This window comes from Canis lupus, chromosome X (genome assembly GCF_011100685.1).
Source record: "Canis lupus familiaris isolate Mischka breed German Shepherd chromosome X, alternate assembly UU_Cfam_GSD_1.0, whole genome shotgun sequence".
NCBI lineage: Eukaryota > Metazoa > Chordata > Mammalia > Carnivora > Canidae > Canis > Canis lupus.
The window spans coordinates 71084423-71105453 of NC_049260.1; the positions used below are offsets into that span (position 1 = coordinate 71084423).

At 34.1% G+C, this 21031-nt stretch overlaps 1 protein-coding gene across 3 annotated transcripts in view; it reads left to right on the top strand.

The window, feature by feature from the left end:
• The window catches only part of DIAPH2 (diaphanous related formin 2), a 1049860-nt gene that overhangs the window by 829354 nt on the left and 199475 nt on the right, over positions 1-21031 (top strand). For all 3 annotated transcript variants that reach the window (XM_038587833.1, XM_038587834.1, XM_038587835.1), the window contains one exon: positions 11862-11997. In XM_038587833.1, coding sequence (XP_038443761.1) covers positions 11862-11997 — 136 coding nt within the window. The remainder of the gene's footprint in view (positions 1-11861; positions 11998-21031) is intronic.

Below are 21031 nucleotides of genomic sequence, written 5' to 3' on the forward strand. Positions count from 1 at the left end.
CTTTCAGGGGTAGAATTTAGTGATTCATCAGTTGCATATAACACCCACTGCTCATCCCATCAAGTGCCCTCCTTAATGCCTATCACCCAGTTACCCCATCCTTCCCCACCTCCCCTCCAGCAACACTGTTTTTTTCCTATAGTTAAGAGTCTCTTATGGTTAGCCTCCTTCTCTGTTTTGATCTTATTTTACTTTAGGAAGGAGAATTTTTTTATGAAAATTTTTTTGTATGATGTTGAAAAGGTGTCATATGTAGAATTATATTTCATTTTCATTGTCATGCCCAAGACATTTCTTGGACAGGAAAAGGACATTGCTGCCATAACCCTGGTTCACTGGTCTGAATAACTTTTCCATCTCTACCTATTTTGCCTCCTATTATGCCTGGAGTTAAATGAGACACCCACACCCCACCAAATGCAAAAAGGTCGTATCATTTATCTCATCTTCTATTTGAAATCATCCAGTAGATGGTTTTCCAACAGGACTAGCAGCTTCTTGTGGGTAAAGATAGTAAAAGTTTAAGAAAGCTTGCAAGATTTTCAGTAGAAGACTGAGTATAGGCTAATTCTCCTGACTTTTCCATAAAGCCTTAAGCAGACCAAGCGAATACCACATTCTGAGATATTCACAACGGAAATAAAAGCATATTCTAATTTCAAAGCCAAATGGCCCTTTCCTGGGTATGTGCATGCTTCATTTTTCTCAGGTTGATGACAAAACTAACTTCAGATGTTAAAAAACAAACAATATCATAAAAAAATATCCATTGCCTTCTTCTAGAAAACTCTATTCCTCAGTTTATGCCATAGTTCCTTAACATGTGTTGAACCTTAAGTAAGATGATACGTGCATTTCATTATTAGTCCACATAGCAAAATATTCTATGATGTTTTTGTTTCTTAGATTTCTCTTATATTTTCTAATATTATATATTAACACAAAAATTTTTTCCCTAAAATTTATGTTCATTTCATCTACATCTTTTTTCTCATGGCTCAGGAAGGCAAATCCTGTTTGTTCAAAGTTTATGGGTATATGTGTTTCATTCTTCCTATTTTTAACTGATATTGTAAGATTTCCATATTAAAAAGAACGCTTCCTTCTTTCCAATGCATACATATGGGGACATGCTCCTGGATTGGGAGAAATGGAGTATAGATCCTGAATTGCATGGGATATTGGTATTGCCAATTGTGGAATCATAGAATAACCACTACTATTCTTTGAACGCTTTCTATGTGCCAGGCACTGTACTTAATGGCTTTATTTTTCTCATTAAATCACAAACCAATGCTATGAAGTACAGGTATTTCAAAGATCAGGAAAGGGGTAAATTAAGTAAATGGCTCTAAAGTATGATGGTCATTAGCTAAGATTTAACCTAGATTTCTCAGGTCCTGAAGGCCATCCCATGTTTATAGGGTATGTCATTCTACTTGGAATGTTTGGATTCTGGTTCCTGATTTCAGAGAAACAAAATAAATAGGCTTCTTTCTCATTTTTATCCTGGGTATAAAATTACATGTCAGAAATTTTTTGAAATATTATCAATAAGATGCATAAAAATGAAGCCTTAGAATTATCATTTTTATCTAGGAAAGATAGAAATTTACAGTATCCATGTCAGTGATTCAACTTAAATTTTAAATGTCCTATGTTATTTTATTTTATTTTATTTTATTTTTTAAATTTTTTATTTATTTATGATAGTCACAGAGAGAGAGAGAGAGAGGCAGAGACACAGGCAGAGGGAGAAGCAGGCTCCATGCACCGGAAGCCCGACGTGGGATTCGATCCCGGGTCTCCAGGATCGCGCCCTGGGCCAAAGGCAGGCGCCAAACCGCTGTGCTACCCAGGGATCCCCTATGTTATTTTAAAAACAGATAATTAAGAGAAACAATTTAAAATTCTAAGGTGGTCAACAGGAAACAGAATGAAGGAAAAGTGCTGTTTGAATTAAAGCCAAGAGAGAATCAGGTGGTAGGACAGTTCAAGATAAAAAAAAAAAAAAAAAAAAAACAAACAAAAAAAAACCAAAATGTGGAATCTCACCTGTTTTGTTGAGTTTTCATTAAAAATAATATCTTGGTGACTTATATTTAGTGTATGAAAAGATTTTCAATATAATACATACCAGGTTTCTTTGTATTGTTACCAAATGATTTGACTTAGTATCATGTATGAATCCTTCTAACATCCCTGATGAATGAAGAAATATTCAGCAGTGTGATCACTGTATGCCTCTGGCACCAGAGTTACCAATTTGTTCACTAGTATGTTTCCAATTTACATTTTTTAAAGGTTATGTGACTCTAGTTTCATATAGCCAGCTTTCAATACTGTAATGATTTGCAAGTCTTGCCAAGTATATTCACACAGGTACATAGGGTGATCCAAAGCCTAAAGGAGAAAAGAATGAATTTCTAGTTGTTGTTTTTTTCAGAAATACCAAGTGATAATGATATATATGGATTTTTTTAAATTACCATAGGGTCAATAATGTGGTATAGTTGTATAGTTAAAAAATCATGTTCAGTATGCTTATGAGGGTAGACTATCAGATATGCAACATTTCTTGTAATAGTTCAAATAGATGTGGTCATTTGTGTCTTCATGACCAAATTGTTACTGTTCAAACTTTCAGATGTTTCTATTGATAACAAATAGCACCATGTATTGAGCATTTCTCTATACCAGGCATTGTCTTCAGTGTTTTATACAAACATTATTTCCCTTCCTCTATTTAACAACCAAGTAATTTGAGTAGTAGTATCTCCATTCTACAGATGTGGAAACTGAAGCTCAGAGAGATGAAGCAACTAACTTGTTCAAGGACACATAGCTTTTAGGATAAGTGATGGGAGTTCGGATTTGAAACCAGGTTTATCTCACTCCAAGATCCATTTCCCTTCCTAATTGTTCCACCTCTCCATCTCTCAAATATACTTTCAGCTTTCATTCAGGTTACTGTGCATGCAAAGTGCTTCTGCAGTCAGCAATGGGTTATTAAACCTTTGAGGATAGTAGAAGGATGGAATGGTTATGGTGGTGATGGTTTTTGCTTTCAAGTATCACAAGGTTGGAAGATGCTTGCCTCATATAGAACTGACATGAATGAAACAGACATCTGAACCTCTTGGAATTTTCTGAACCATTTTCATCCATTTCTTAAAGCTTAGTTGGAATGAATGGCAGTTCTTAGCATTTACATGAACTTTTTTTCCATATGACATTTTTAGCCCATAGGTCTCATTTGTTAGTTATACACAGCAAGGGAAATAAGATTTTTAATTTATTCATAGTTTTCAGCAAGGCAAAGAGATTTTAGTGAGAGATCTAAAATTAGGTTGGTGAATATATTTTGCAGTAAATCCTAGAGACATTTTCTGTTATATTTTGCTCCTACTATACTTTTTACTGACTCTTGAAAAACAGATATGCCAGTAAAACTAAGGCTTTTTTTGGCAAACATTTATCTTGTATGAGGTTACTACCAAAACACTTTATCAATTGACAACCTTTTAAAAGAACACAGTCCTGCACATTGAAAGAATCTAATCAGTTGCCATTCCCAACTCTAAGAAATAACAATTGATGCTTCCTTGAGAATGATGTTTAAGTACTCATAACTAAGTGTTTTAAAATATTTAGTGAGGCTTGACAAAATTTTATTAATCACAGTCAATTATTTAAGGGATTTTTTTAAACCTGAGTTTAAATTTACTCCTGTTGCTTTTATTCTTTTAATTATTTTGGGCTTGGTTTGTAGGAATTAGAATGAAAAGAATACATCCCATCCCTCAAAGGAGTTTTCTCCTCATTAGTTTATAGGTTTTAAGGACAGTTAAAGTCTCAAAATTTCTTCTCTTTCACTCTAATAAAACTAAAGATTATTGATACGAAACCATAGTTAAGATTTCCCTTTCTCTTCTAAAAACGTTTTCTTGGGGTGCCTGAGTGGCTTGGTTGGTTGAGGTCCTGCTTTCTGCTGGGGTCATGGTCCCCAGGTCCTGGGATTGAGCCCCACGTGGGGCTTCCCACTCAGTGGGGAGTCTGCTTCTCCCTCTGCCTCTGCCCCTCCTCCCACTCTTGTGTGCGCACACATGCTCTCTCTCTCTCTCTGAAATAAATAAAATCTGTATTTTTTATTTTTTAAAAGATTTTATTTATTTATTAATGAGAGACACAGAGAGGCAGAGACAGGCAGAAGGAGAAGCAGGCTCCCCACAGGAGCTGATGGGAGACTCGATCCCAGGATTCCAGAATCATGCCCTGAGCCAAAGGCAGATGCTCAACCACTGAGCCAACCAGGTGCCCAATAAATAAAATCTCTAAAAAAGATAAAATAGGGTAAACTTTTTTCTTAAGGAGAGAGTGTTTCTTATCTCTAATTTCCTAAAGCCAGAGCCAAAGAGTAAAAACTCCAAGAGGAATAGGATCGTCTTTTCAACATGTCAGGCCTCTTCATGAAGACAGAAATGGTGATATCAGGACTAAAATCTTACTTCATAGTCTGTGTTACTTGAAAAATGCATGCCTTTGTAGATGCTTCATTCATTTTCATTAACTGAGCCACAGAAATTATTTTCCTCTTTTGTTTTTGCCTCTTTAGGATTACACATGCTATTTCAAACTCTAAAGTCATTTTGTTGTTAAATCTATACCTGAAACATTTAAGATGTAAACTGATGGGCCATTATTTGATATGTTTCATCATTTACTATATCTACATTCATGTTGTTTTAGTAGTGCCAGTTGCAAGTCCCCATTTTGTATGGAAATTTAACCTATTCATATATGCCAAATTTCTCCATTAGTAATTCTTCAATAATAATTATCGACTTATTTTCTTCTCCCAATTGTGTCAGTATAGATTTTTTATATAAACTTTTTCAATTTTACTCTATTTTCAAGAAACAAAGAGGAAACAAATACTTGGAGAATGCTACACAAATAGTATGATTCAAGTCCATGAGCCATATAATGCGTATTAGTAATCTGTGTCAATATTTCTGTTCTCAAATATGGTTTAAATTTGGGCTATTTTTTATGTTCTTATAATCATTCTGTTTTCATTGATGATTTTAGTCCACGAGAGGATGCTTATAAAAAACCAAAAGTGTTGGAAATAAGATTGCTAGATTTACCAAATGAAAATACTGGATGCTCAGTTAAATATGAATTTCATATAAACCATAAATAATTTTTAATATCAATGTGTCACAAATATTATGATTTTTTTAGTATAAATATATGCCACTCAGTACCCAATGCCCACTTGGATATTGTGTGGGACATTATATGTGGTTGATTTGATATTAAAATAAAAATTTAACTGAACATCTTTTTTTTTTTTTTAACATCTTATATTTTATCTGGCAAATCTGCTTGGAAGGCATCATGGTAGCATAAGTGATAAGTGGTTTTCCTACTTAAGTAGCTTTGTAGCCTTGAGCATCTCACTTAAACTATCTCAGCCTAAGTGTTATCACCTGCAAAATAAGAACATGTAATAGTTGCTTTGCAGATTTTCTATAAACATTCAAAATTATTTACTTAAAACATCTGGCACATAATACATTTCCATTATGTGCTATTATCAGAAAAAGAAAAACTACAAATGCAAGTTGCCATTTTTTTCAACTTTATAATAAATGACAGCACTCAGCAGCTAAACAACCCTTTAGGTTGATAATAGAAGGGTCCACCCAGATGTTGGTAACTGTTTACAGATCAGAGATTTGACCAGTAATAAAATATACATAAGCATTGACCTTCCTTTTCTCCCCTATTATATACCTCCTATGTTACTTACCAAAAGATCATACAACTTGTTATGTCAGAGCCAGAATATATGTTGCCTTTTCCCCTTTTTTTTACTAAGTTGTAATTTTATTTAAATCCTGCTTTTTTTCAAATATCTTTTTAAATTTTTCTTTTTATTGAGATATGATTTACATATAAATTTACATATAAAGTTTATAAAGTTACATATATAGTTTACCATTTCGCAATATACAATTTAGTGTATTTTAGTATATTCACAAGGTTGTTCAACCATCCCCACTATTTAATTCCAGTACATTTTCATCACTCCCCAAAAAGAATCCCCATACTCACCAACAGGTACTCCCCATTCTTCCCAATTCCATCCCTTGACAATCACTAATCTACTTTCTGTCTCTATGGATTTGCCTATTCTGGACATTATATATAAATGAAATCTTGCCATATGTATATTTTGTGTCTGATTTCTTTCATGTAGCAGAATATTTTAAGGTTCATCCATGTTGCAGCATATATCAATACTTCATTCTTTTTATGGATGAATGCATTCCATTATATGGATATATACCAAATTTTGTTTACCCATTTATATAAATGTTGGACATTTGAGTTGTTTCTCCTTATTGGCTATTAGGAGTAATGCTGCTATGGACATTCTTCTGCAACCTTTTGTATGAACCTGTGTTTCTTTTCTCTTGGTTATATATCTAAGAGTAGAATTGCTGGGTCATATGTAACTGTATGTTTAGCATTTTGAAGAACAGCAAGACTACTTTCCAAAATGCCTCACCATTTTACATTCACACCAGGAATGCAAAGAGTTCCAATTTATCCACATCCTCACTTGTTATTTTTTGGGTTGTCTTCTTTTTCTTTTTTTTTTAATTGTAGCAGTCCTAAAGGGCATGAAGTGGCACCTCATTGTAGTTTTGATTTGCAGTTCACTAAGGATTAACAATGTCTAACATCTTTTCATGTTTTATCTGAGATATGTATATGCATATATATAATATATATATAAATTGATATATTGATATATGGAAGACCTTTTATATATCCTTATCAGTTATATGATTAACAAATATTTTCTTCCATTTTGTGGGTTATTTCTTCACTTTCTTGACAGGGTCCTTTGATGGATAAAAAGTTTTTAGTTAGATGAGGTCTTATTAATATTTTTTTTTATTGCTTGTGCTTTTGATCCACATTGTCTTTTCCTCCTTGAAGAATAAAACAAACATTAAACCAGGAATAAAGAGATATGACTTCTATTCCCAAATATGAAATTACATAAATGTGTGACCTTAAACCTTAGTTAAATTCATTTGGAACTCCGTTTCCACATGTTTGGAAAGAAGTTGGGTTCACAAGTAGTTTGTAATTTTTCATGAATAAATTATTTCTGTGAAACCCCCAGGTTAGTATTTTTCCACCTGCCTTACATTTCACAATAGCCAGAGACATATTTGGTTGTCACAACCAGAAAAGAGTGCTACTGGCATCTAGTGAGTAGAGGTCAGGGGTGCTGCTAAATCTTACAATGCACGAGATGGCTCCCATAGCAAAAAATGACACCAGCCAAAAATGACAGCAGTACTGAGGTTGAGAAACACTGCTCTAAAATTATGATTCTCTAACTCCAGTTTATCTTTAAGTGGTAGTGTTTGATTTTGCCTTTAGGAGCCAGATTGATTTGTGTTCTTAGCTTTATATTAGAGGTACTAGCCTGATGGGGGCAGAAGAAGTGGGGGATATCAATAATTCTTGCAATTCAGGAGATTTTTTGGTAATGTTTTTGGGAGTTTTTAAAATTTTTGTGTTATTTATTTTGAAGAAAACAATTTTCAATATAGATACCTCTAGGAAAAGCCTTGTAGATGGTTTCTTGTTATTTAGTCTTTTTCTTTAGAGTTTCTGTAACAAAGTTTTTGTAAAATAGTTGTTTTATACCATCATGTATGTCTAATCAAGAATAATAGGGAAAAAAATCCAAATAACTTGATAGAAGGAACTTGCTCTTGATAGGTCTTTGTATTACTCACTTCTCTGAATTAAAAAAAGTTAATATTATTATACTAGTTAGTCAGTTTATTTCCATTTTCTCCCATACCACCTACTGAAATATACTTATTCATTTGAGTTACACAAATAATTTAATTAAAATACATCAGACAATAGCTTCAAATATGTCTCAGTATTTCTAAAGATCTTGACATGTAATAAGCTATTAAGCTTTCAGGTATTTTCTTCCTGTGATGACATAGCTGATTGTTTCATGCCCTTCACCAGTAGATGTATTTGTTACTTCCACTATCACAACCACCACCATCATCATGGACCTACTGTTCTAAGCATTTTATGAGTATATCTCATTTTTCCTCACAAAAATCCTATGAGGAAGTTTTTCTTATTCCCATCTTGCAGATAAGGGAAAGATGTATAATGAAGTGGTAAAATACTTGCTAAGCCTTATTTTCTTATTTAACCTGTGAATCAAAACTACTTGATATTTCAACAATGGAAAAAGTATGTTTACTGTTACATCTGTAAACATTCATTTCCCTAATTTTCTGCCACCCTAGGTAACAGCAATTAAAGCCTGAGTTACTTTCTAACAACCAACACCACAGAAATATAAGCAATTATAAGAGAATATTATGAAAAACTATATGCCAAACCAGTTGGACAGACTGGAAGAAATGGATAAAATCCTAGAAACATAAACCACCACCCTGAAATAGGAAAAAATAGGAAACTTGAACAGACTGATAACCAGCAAAGAAACTGAATCAGTAATTAAGAAACTCCTAACATGGGATCCCTGGGTGGCGCAGCGGTTTAGCGCCTGCCTTTGGCCCAGGGCGCGATCCTGGAGACCCAGGATCAAATCCCACGTCAGGCTCCCGGTGCATGGAGCCTGCTTCTCCCTCTGCCTGTGTCTCTGCCTCTCTCTCTCTCACTGTGTGCCTATCATAAATAAATAAAAATTAAAAAAAAAAAAAAAAGAAACTCCTAACAAACAAAAGTTCAAGGCCAATTGGCTTCACAGGCAAATTCTGCCAAACATTTAAAGAAAAATTAATACCTGTTCTTCTCAAACTATTCCCAAAAAAATGGAAAAGGAAGGAAAACTTCCAAATTCATTCTATGAAGCCAGCATTACCCTGATACCAAAACCAAATGAAGACTTGACTAAAAAAGAGAAATACAGGCCTATATCCCACATACAAAAACATGGATATGGAAATTCTCAATAAAATACTAGCAAACCAAATCTAACAATGCATTAAAAAAATCATTCCCCACTACCAGGTGGGATTTATTCCTGGGCTACAAGGGTGGTTGAATATTCTCAAATCAATAAATGTGATACACATTAATAAAAAATAGGATAAGAACTATATGATCCTTTCATTAGATGCAAAGAAAGCATTGGACAAAGTACAACATCCATTCATGATAAAAACCCTCACAAAAAGGTTTAGAGGGAACATACCTCAACATAATAAAGGTCATATATGGAAAACCCATAGCTAACATCATCTTCAATGGGGAAAAAGAGAGCTTTTCCTGTATGGTCAGGAACAAAACAGGGATGTCCACCCATATCATTGTTATTTAATATAGTACTGGAAGTCCTAGCTTCAGCAATCAGACAACAACAACAAAAAGACATCTAAAATGGCAAGGAAAAAGTCAAAATTCCTCTATTTGAAGAGACCGTGATACTCTATATAGAAAACCCAAAAGACTCCACCAAAAATTGCTAGAACCAATAAACTAATTCAGTAAAGTCACAGGATACGAAATCAACATGCAGATATCTGTTGCATTTCTAAATACCAATAATGAAGCAATGGAAAGAGAAATTAAGGAATTGATCCCATTTATAATTGCACCAAAAACAGTAAGACACCTAGGAATAAACCTAACCAAAGGGATGGAAGACTTGTACTCTGAAAACTATCAAACGCTGATGAAAGAAATTGAAGATGACAAAAAGAAATGGAAAATATTCCACACTGATGGGTTGGAAGAACAAATATTCTTAAAATGTCTATACTACCCAAAGAAATCTTCACATTTAATGTAATTCCTGTCAAAATACCACCAACATGTTTCACAGAGCTGAACAATCATAAAATTTGTATAGAAGCACAAAAGACTAAATAGCCAAAGCAACTCTGAAGAAGAAAAGCAAAGCTGGAGGCATTACAATTCTGGACTTCAAGTTATATTACAAAGCTGTAGTCTTTAAGACAATATGGTACTGTCATAAAAACAGACATATAGATCAATGGAACAGAATAAAAAACCCAGAAATGAACCCACAATTACATGGTCAATTAATCTTCATCAAAGCAGAAAAGGATATCTAACAGGAAAAGGACAGTGTATTCAACAAATGGTGTCGGAGAAAACTGAACAGCTACTTGCAAAACAATGAAACTGGACCACTTTCTTACATCATACACAAAATAAATTTAAAATGGATGAAAGACTTAAATGTGAGGGATCCCTGGGTGGCTCAGCGGTTTAGCTCCTGCCTTTGGCCTAGGGCATGATCTTGGAGTCCTGGGATCGAGTCCCACATCGGACTCCTGCATGGGGCCTGCTTCTCACTCTGCCTGTGTCTCTGCCTCTCTCTCTCTCTCTCTCTCTCCTGCGCTCGCTCTCTCATGAATAAATACATAAAATCTTTAAAAAAAAGACTTAAATGTGAGACAGGAATCCATCAAAATCCTAGAGGAGAACACAGGTAGTAAGCTCTTTGACACCAGCTTTGGTGATTTCTCTCTAGATATGTCTCCTGAGGCAAGGGAAACAAAAGCAAAAATGAACTATTGGGACTCATCAAGATAAAAAGCTTCTGCACAGTGAAGAAAACAACCCACAAAACTAAAAGACAACTATTGGAATGGGAAAAGATATTTGCAGATGACTTATCTAATAAAGGGCTAGTATCCAAAATGTAAAAAGAATTTATAAAACTCAATACCCCAAAGCTGAATGATCCAGTTAAAAATGAGCAGAAGACATGAATAGACATTTTTCCAAAGAAAACATTCAGATGGCTAACAGACATAGGAAAAGATGCTCAACATCACTCATGGTCAGGGAAATACAAATCAAAACTACAATGAGAAATCACCTCACACCTGTCAGAATGGCTAAAATCAACAATACATGAAACAACAGGTGTTGGTGAGAATGTGGAGAAGGTGAAATCCTCTTGTATTGTTGGTAGGAATGCAAACTGCTTCAGCCACTATGGAAAACAGTATGGTGGTTTCTCAGAAAGTTAAAAAAGTTAAAAGGATCATAGGGTATATATGCATATTATATTGTTTTTATTTATATGTAAAACATATAAATACAAATTTTATATGTGTAAAATATACATTTATATATATATATATATATATATATATACACACACACATATATACATACACACACAATGGAACATTAGCCATCAAAAAGAATGAAATCTTATTATTTACAATAATATGGTTGGAATTAGGGAATATTATGTTAAGTAAAATAAGTCAGTCAGAGAAAGACAAATACCATATGATTTCACTTACATGAGGAATTTAAGAAACAAAACAAATGAACAAAGGGAGGGAAAAGAGTGAGGCAAACCAGGAGATAGATTCTTAACTATAGAGCACAAACTGAGGGTTGCTGGAGGGAAGGTGAGAGGGGAGAATGGGTGATATAGGTGATGGGGATTAAGGAGTGCACTTGCTGTAATGAGCACAAGGTATTGTATGGAAGTGTTGAATCATTATATTGTATGCCTTAAATTAATATGCTACATGTTAACTGACTGGAATTTAAATAAAATTGTAAAACCAAACCTGAGTTATTTTTAATTATTTTTCAAGAAGATCTGTCCTAGAATTTTTGTTTCTCTTAATAGTATATACAAGGACCTTGAATCTGCTATAATATTTTACCATCTCTGAGCACCCACATGCATGCGTATGTACATACAATTTTAAAATTTCACAGCTTCTGCAATATATGCGTAATAGAAGGATTTGTGTTTGACTTTATATATACAGGAAGCTGTGAAAGAAAACAACAAGAGAAAAGAAATGGAAGAGAAGACTAGGAGGGCAAAGCTTGCAAAAGAGAAAGCTGAACAAGAAAAGTTAGAACGCCAGAAGAAAAAGAAACAACTCATTGATATAAACAAAGGTATGAAGCAATTTCAATTTTTTAAGGATATATAAAGTACAAAATAATTTTACTTCATTGATTTTGGATTACCAAGTAAATGTGTTCTCGATAGAAAATCCACAATATTATTAATTATTTGTGTCATTTTTCTCTCATGATATTATCTATATTTCTTATCACCCTACACTGAGCACTCAAGATTTTTGAGAGCCAATACAAGGTAATAAGTTGTGGAAATGGTCTCTTTCCCTTCATTTATTTTATCAAATTATATCATATTATGTTATTGATGATGCACTGGTGAGGAAAGAAGAGGGTGAGATGAAAAGAAAAAAACTGGTATGGGGAGATGAGTCCCATGTCTCTAATTTAATTTTGTTGACACATGTCTGTTGACAATGTAGTAATAACAGTTTTCCTTGGGGCCTTGAACATTTCAAGTCATAATAGATATTGACATCACTATTATAAGATGAAAAAAAAATAGGGAGACATCTTATTCAACTGTGACCCTAAAAACAAAGATACTGTATGTCCAGATAGTATAAAGTAAGTTGTTTTCTTAGTTAGCAAGAATGATTGTATATTAAAGATGGGGGTTTGGTTTTCTTTTCTTTTCTTTTTAAAAAGGACAGGGTAAATAAAGTGATTGGCACCAGTAGTTGCACTCTGGAAATTTTAGAAAAATTAAGAAAAGGAATAGTCTTTGCCACTGGGAGTTAGAGAATTTAAAAACAAAGCAAAATCTGAATAAGATACAAGAGAACATGATTTATATGGGTCACCTATTTCTTAATATAATGACAATAAAAATTGTTAGTACTGTGTAATGTTGACCACGTGCCAATTACTGTTCTGACTTTCACATATTTTAAGTCAATTAATCTTCATAACATGAGGAGTAGATACTGTTATTACCTCATATAGTTGAGGAAACTGAGGTTCATAGAAATTAAAGAATTTGCCCAAGATCACACAAATAGGAAGTGTAGCAGCAAGATTGGAGTCCAAGTATTCTGATTATAAAATCTTTGCACTTATAAATGGCATTGTTAAATAATAATAACTAACAGCAGTTACTAACATGTAGCACTTACTGTGTACCAGGAACTGTTGTAGGAGTTTTACATATATGAACACATTTAATTCTCATAAAACCCTTTTAGGAAAGGGCTACTATCTCATTTTAAGATGAGGAAACTGAGGCACAGAGAAGTTAAATAACTTTCTCAAGTTCACGAAACAATAAGAGGTAGAACGTAGGCAGTCTGTGGCCAGATTTAATTGTTAATTATTTTGATTATAACTATTAATTATAATAGTTAACCATTATCAATTATTCTGCAGTAATTTTTTAATGATTAATTTTCTTAAATGATATGTATATCATTAAGTTTCTAATTTATACCTTTAAAGTGTATAAAAATTTTTAAGAATTCATTATAGTTTATCTTTTCTACCCAGGAAATAAAGATAACATCATTTTAAAAGAAGAAAAAGAGATTAACAACAAAGGTTAAAAAGAGTAGCATCAACATAATTAAGCCAACAGACTTCATAATTATGATCAAACCAATTGTTCCTGACTAAAGATACTCAATTAAGAAAAGCACTAGAGTACAGCATGGCAATGGGTATTTGTAGGAAGTTCTCACTTAAAAGGTGATGGAGTCAGTAGAATAGTACTAAAAGTTACTCCCTTTTTTGCATGGACAAGTAGTGATATAAGAGTATGGAAGAAGTAGGGGACAGATTGTGCATTCTCCTTGCTATGCTGAGGGCTTTATGCTGAAAGCTATGGGAAGCCCATCAGTGTTTATAAATGGGAAAGTGATGTGCTCACATAGATTTCTTAGTGACATCATTTTGACAGAAGCATAGAGGATAGGAAAGAGAAGGGCCTGTAACAATAGAAGTTATAAAATTATTATCGTATTCCTGAAAAGAGATGATGGTGGTTAGAATTAACACAGTGGTAGGGAAGTTAGAGAAGTTACGATAAGAGGTATATATGAGTTCTAAATGACGTGGATATATAGAAACAAATTTATTTAAAGGAATCGGCTCCTATGATTATAGAAGCTGGCAAACCCAAAACCTGAAGAGTAGGGTATCAGGATGGGCCCAGGGAAGAGCTGGTGTTGTAGTTCAAGTATGAATGAACTTGGCTTGTAGAATTCCTTCTTACTCAGGGGAGGTCAGTCTTTTGATATATTCATGCCTTCAACTGATTGGATGAGGCCCACCCTCATTATGGAGAACAATCTGCTTTACTCAAAATCCACTGGTTTACGTATTAATCTTATCCAAAAACACCCTCACAAAAACATCCAGAATAACTTTTGAATAAGTATCTAGGCACTGTGGCCCAACCAAGTTGACACATAAAATTAACCATTTCCAGAGGAGTATTAAATGGTAGAACTGAACGACCCTGATGATTGTTTTGCTGTGGGAATTGAGGAAAGGAGGCATTATGAGAGGTGATACCCTTCACAAAGACAAACAATTAAGGAATAGAGCAGATTTCATCAGGAAGGTTATAATGATTAGTGTTATTTTGAACGTTTCATTTTCAGACCTTTTGGAAAGTTGGGAAATGTCTAAGTAGCCATTGTATATCATATGCATTTGAAACTCAGGAAGGAGATTTGGACTAGACAAACAGACTTGAGAATCGTAGGTTTTTGATGATTAAATTTAGGGTATATTAGTTTGCTAAGGCTTCTGTAAAAAAGTACCAAAAACTTGGTAGCTTAGAACAATATAAATTTATTGTTTCACAGTTCTAGAGAACAGAATTCTGAAATCAATGTGTAGGAAGGGCCACGATCTTCCTGAAGATGCTAGGGAGAGATTTGTTCTATCCTCTATCCTAGCTTCTGATAGTTCCTTGGTTTGTAGCAACATAACTTCAATCTTCACATGCCATTCTCCCTGTGTACATGTCTGTCTCTTCACATGATGTTCTTTTTATTAGGACACCACTCATATTGGATTAGGAGTCCAACCTACTACAGTATGACCTCACCCTAATTAATTAGATAATTCAACCCATAACATATGAGTTCAAATGAGATCACTAAGGTAAAGTATATACATCAGAGGTTCCGAAAGTATGTGGTCTCAGAGCCCACTTATATTTTTAAAAAATTATTGTGGATCCCAATGCAATTGTGTTCATTGCAGAATCTGACAATTTTGCTTATTTGCATAATATATACTGATGTTTACTATCCTAGAATTAAAGCAGACATAATAAATAAAATTATAGAAATCATTTTAATTTTTTATTTACTAGTTCAATTAAAATAACAAAGCAAACCTATTACATGCTAAATAACATCTTTTTATAAAAAGTAGCTTTACATTCTAACCTCCTGGCCCCAAAAATAAATTAATAAGAAGAGAAAATTTAGTGATTGTAAATCTCTTCCAAATCTGGCTTAATAAAAGACAGCTTGATTCTCATACCTGCTTTTACATTCAATTAAGTGCAATAGCATTTGTTATGTAGCTTCTGGAGAACACTATAAACTCATGAAGGAATGCGAGAGAAAAAGGCAAAAAAGTATCACTATTCTTATGGGTATAGCATTTACCTTGCATATCTGAAGTGATCTCAGAGGCCCCTACAAGTTCCTAGACCACACTTTGAAAATCTCTGGGGTGAATAATGAAAAGAGCAAACAATCAAGACAGAGTCTATTGAGTTTTGTGGCAAGAACATAATCTTGCCCCCCAATGCATTGCATTCCCTTTCCCAAAGGACTTAATATTTCACTATTTCCCTAAAAATATACCTGAAATAGAAAAAAAGAAGGGAAGAAAGGACCTATTTTGATTGTCTCTAGTATATATTTTCATTTCCCAAGATTTGGTCAATTATCTTTTCAAATATCATTAAAGCCACAGTATGAAGAAAAAAAAAGCCATAGTATGAAGATCCAAATGAGTTTTTATGCAAATACTTAGCTGAGTGATGTGAATATGAAAGACACTTTAAAATAGGATTTATCTTATGTGCATTGTTACCGTATCTCTATTTAGAGATCAAAGAGTAAACTTTACCATTAGATTCTTGATTTTTGGCCCATATGTTGCAAATACTTTGTTATCATTATTATTACTATTACTGTAGTATTATTTTACACTTAAAAATATATGTGTATCAGTACTTATAAATATGTTTCAGAAAGAGATTCTTCCATTGGAATTGTGTAGCCTTAAGAAGATGTGAGGAAGAATAACACAGTTGGGTAGTTGAGGGTCAAGATGGAACTCAGTGTCAGTTTCTCAGAGAGTGTCTTATAAAAGATGCTATTGTTAACTGAGTGGAAATCAATTGCAGACACTTTGAGGGCCTTGGAGAAGCATGACCAGGCTACATAAAATATGAATCCATGGGTGACATGAGAATGAGGTGCAATCAGAAAGTGACTTAGAGAACTTAATATGTGTCTAATTAGAATAGTGTTATCCACTGTCCAGTAAAGGAATTATATTCATCCTTTCCACTGAGAAGTGATGTCAAACATTTGACTGCCATTGTAGAATATGTATTATATAGACCATAGAGGTATTTCGTGCATGTGTGATTGGAGATACATACCATTACAACCAGAGGACCCTACCTATAACAATAGTAGTTAAGTAAAGAGTCCCTTGGGTAAAGAAAGTCAGTTGAAAATTTCTAGCAACTTTAAAAATACATATACTCTTTCTGTATAGTTTCTATTTCATACCAACTTAGCAAAATTGCAAACCCCTCCCTTTTAGAAAATATCTTGTGATCCCATATAGCTAATAAGTAACAATAGTAAGATATATTTATCTGACATGCAAAATTATATGTATTCATCCCAAAAAAATATTTTAGAAATTAATTATTCAGGAGAATAAAAGGATAAAGCAAACATGAAAGATTATTTATGTTATCCAAATGTATTCATCTGAACTCAGAATTAAGTGAACATATCACAGAAAACAAGCAGCCAGAGAATTACATCTTTCATGTCAAATCCATTAAAAAATACCATGTTTTAAGCCTCCATTTTGAGAGAAGTGGAGATCAGAAGGCAAAAGCCATGATAAGAATCAGTACTTTTTTAATTGTAAAGGAGAAAAAAGGCATTGGTTATATGTTAAAGAGAGTCATTTTGTAAACATAAAATTAAAATGAAAAAGTTCTTGAAGTCTGAGAATTTAAAAGAGCTAGAAGATCAGTTCTAGATCTGCCACCTTCTAGATTTATGACCTTGTTCTTTTCCTTCATCTCTTCATGCCTCAATCACCTCATCTATAAATGTAAGATAATGACACTTACCTCCTCTCATTAAAATTAAATGAGGTAATTAAGCACGGGGCCTAGAACGTACTTGTCATTGCTGCTGCTGAGAGTCATTTTGTGTTCATTGCAGAATCTGACAAAAATTCAAGATACAGTCCCCATCCTTAAGACTTTTGTCAGAGAATTTTACAATTTTGTTGGAGAAATGTGTAACAGAGGAAAATATGTTTTTCCCACTCCCCATCTGAGGTTATTTGGCTGGGACCCTGTAAATTAGACTGACTAAAAATAGATTAACCAAAGAAAAATAGATTTATTAAAGTAGGGTACAATTAATGTGGCATATATGTGAGAGCACTCAGTGATATGGTACTCAAAGGACTGGTTAAAACTTGGGCTTATAGGGATCCCTGGGTGGCTCAGTGGTTTGGCGCCTGCCTTTGGCCCAGGGCGCGATCCTGGAGTCCCGGGATCGAGTCCCACGTCAGGCTCCCGGCATGGAGCCTGCTTCTCCCTCCTCCTGTGTCTCTACCTCTTTCTCTCTCTCTATCACAAATAGAAATAAATAAATAAATCTTAAAAAAAAAAATCTTGGGCTTATATAGCATCGTAAAAGAATAATCAAGTTTTAGAAATTTATAGGTAAGGCAAAGAAAAAGGACTAAATTTCTAGGTCAGCAAATTATAAGAAGGTAAATATATGGAGCAACTAATGGAAGATAAGGGCCAGTTAATAAAGTTGGGCATTCTGCTATTTCTGGACTGATAGGGGTCTATTTAGAATTGTCTCTGATGAATCGCTTATGTTCTTCTTGGTAAAGACAGGAAGATGGACATTTTACAAAGTTATGTCCTGCTTTTAGGAAAGTAGGGGGAAGACAGCTTTTCTTCTTATCTGCTTTTTCTTAGTTGCCTTCAGCTCAAAGTAATCCTTATGCCAAAGTGATATATTTTGGAGTGACACATTCTGCTACCCTTCAGATAAAATAAAGCTGAACCAGCAAATGATGTACTAATATATAAAAGAGATTATTTGGAAATATCTAAAAGGGGAATTCAGTGAAGTCTAGTAAAATGACATAAGGTTTTGCAGAAAAGACTAAGTATAGTCTCAATGTCTCGGTTGAACTTGATGCTAAAGGATGGGTAATACCTGGCTAAACAGAGGCAAAACTATTCAAGTAAATGGAAATAACATCAGCAGTAATGCATGTCAGCATACAAGGGAGCAGGCCTCATGTATGATATGTTCAATGGCCCACAGGAAAGTACATCAAAATTATTAAGACGATATATCCTATCTTCAAGGCCCAGGTCCACAAATGACTAGCCATATAATCTCTGACAAAGTATTTCATCTCTGTGCCTTAATTTCCTAATCTATAAAAATGGAATAATAGTATCTTCCTTGTTATTATGAGGGCTAAATGAGGGAACCCACAGAGACTAGTGTTACTTCTACTCTATTAGTCTATCAATTATATGTTGATACCTTTGGTCTCTGATAATTAGTTCAATGTTTACTAAATATTTTCTGACATTCCCATTGTCCTTGTTGTCATTGGCAGAGAAGGATTTGAATTGGAAAACTGTTAGAGATGCAACTGGGTGGCTCAGTGGATGAGCTCTGCCTTTGGCTTAGGATGTGATCCCTGGGGTCCTGGGATTGAGTCCTGCATTGGACTCCCCGCAGTGAGCCTGCTTCTCCCTCTGCCTAGATCTCTACCTTGCTCTGTGTCTCTCATGAATAAAAAAATAAATAAATCTTTAAAAGAAAAAAAAAAAAGAAAACTGTTGGAAAGATGGGAAGACTGTTGGAAAGACTGTGAAAAACTTTTCAAGTCAGGCAGGGAAGTTGTGGTATGATGGGGTAGGAGAGCCAAGGTGATTATAAGAATTTGTTCAGGGACGGATGCCTGGGTGGCTCAGTGGTTGAATGCCTGCCTTTGATTCAGGGTGTGATCTCACAGTCCAGGGATCAAGTCCCACATCGAGCTCCCTGCATGGAGCCTGCTTCTCCCTTTGCCCATGTCTCTGCCTCTCTCTGTGTGTCTCTCATGAATAAATAAATAAAAATCTTTAAAAAAAAAAAAAAAAGAATTTGTTCAGGGAAAACTGAGGTGTAGTAAGCCAGAAGCACAAGAAAGAAGAGGTGAGTACAAGGTGGATGCAACTAGAAAGGAATAGTGAAAGATGGGGGGGAAAAATAGTTACCTCCAATCTGTTTCTATTTTCAAAGACAGAATTTAAACTTGTGGCAGTTTAAAAAGGTGGTAAAAAAATAAATAAATAAAAAAAATAAAAAATAAAAAGGTGGTAAAAGGGAGGAAAAGTTCCATAAAAGAGATGGAGAAAAAAGGCAGTGGGAGTTACAATGGATTGAATTTTTAAAAAATTTTTTTAAGATCAGCACAGTTTTACCAATATATAATTATGTATTGATTTTTTGATGTATTAGGTTATTTTATTCATCCAACCAACATTTACTGCATCATTTCCCAAATAATTATAAAAAGCATGCACAGTAATACACCATTTACTTAAATGTAAAATTTAGAAAGCTAATTTAAATGCAGCAAAAATATGCTAAATCAATAAATGTACTCTAAAATGTGTAATAGTATGTAAATCATGCAAAGTTCTTGATATAATCTATGATCTACAACTTTTGATTATATTAGTATAGATGATAAATAACTTAGGCACCACTAAAATAAATTAAATAATTCTGTAGGTAAAGCAAGAAAGCCTACCCAATATCTGTAATATTTGTGAATAAATCTCCTTTTCATGTTTATGGAAGTCAGCAAATTAATTGCAAGGATGTAAAGGAAGTGATAAAACGGAATGCGTTTTAAAAGGGTGTTTTGAAATTGGAAACCCCAAGTATGTTTCTTATGTAAATATTATTTAATCAGGAACTATTTTGTGCCTTTTTATGTAAGATTATAGGGAAATTAGAATTGCCTGTTTACTTCTAGTATGATGATAAAGAATGAGCTACTTTAGTCAGATTTGATGATAAATCATTCTTCTGAGAGTGAATTAGAAAAACTTAGCCAATAGACCTAAACATTTAAATTCCATTACTAGTGGTGGGTAGCAATTTTGTTTATCTGTGTTCCAAGTTTTAAAACAATTACATCTTATAAGTAAATGAATTCATTGCGCATTACATTTTGATCTGAAAAGGTAAAAACTGTTTCCTAATGTCATACCCCAGACATTAAATTACAGTACATAAAATTATAGATTAAGATACCCGTAAATGGGACACCTGGGTGGCTCAGTGGTTGAGCAGCTGCCTTCAGCTCAGGGCATGATCCCTGGGTCTGGGATCAAGTCCCGCATCAGGCTCCCTGCGGGGAGCCTGCTTCTCCCTCTGCCTATGCCTCTGCCTCTCTCTCTCTGTGTCTCTCATGAATAAATAAATAAAATCTTAAAGAAAGTTTTAAAAAAGATACCCATAAATAACAGAATTGAAGCCAGTAGTATTAAAACACTCACAATAATATAAATTACCGGGCAGCCCAGGTGGCTCAGTGGTTTAGCACCGCCTTCAGCCCAGGGCCTGATCCTGGAGACCTGGGATCGAGTCCCGCGTTGGGCTCCCTGCATGGAGCCTGCTTCTCCCTCTGCATGTGTCTCTGCCTCGCTCTCTCTCTCTCTCTCTCTTTCTCGTCTCTCATGAATAAATAAATAAAATCTTTAAAAATATATATATAAATTACTAAGAAAATATAGGTACCATCATTCTGGCAT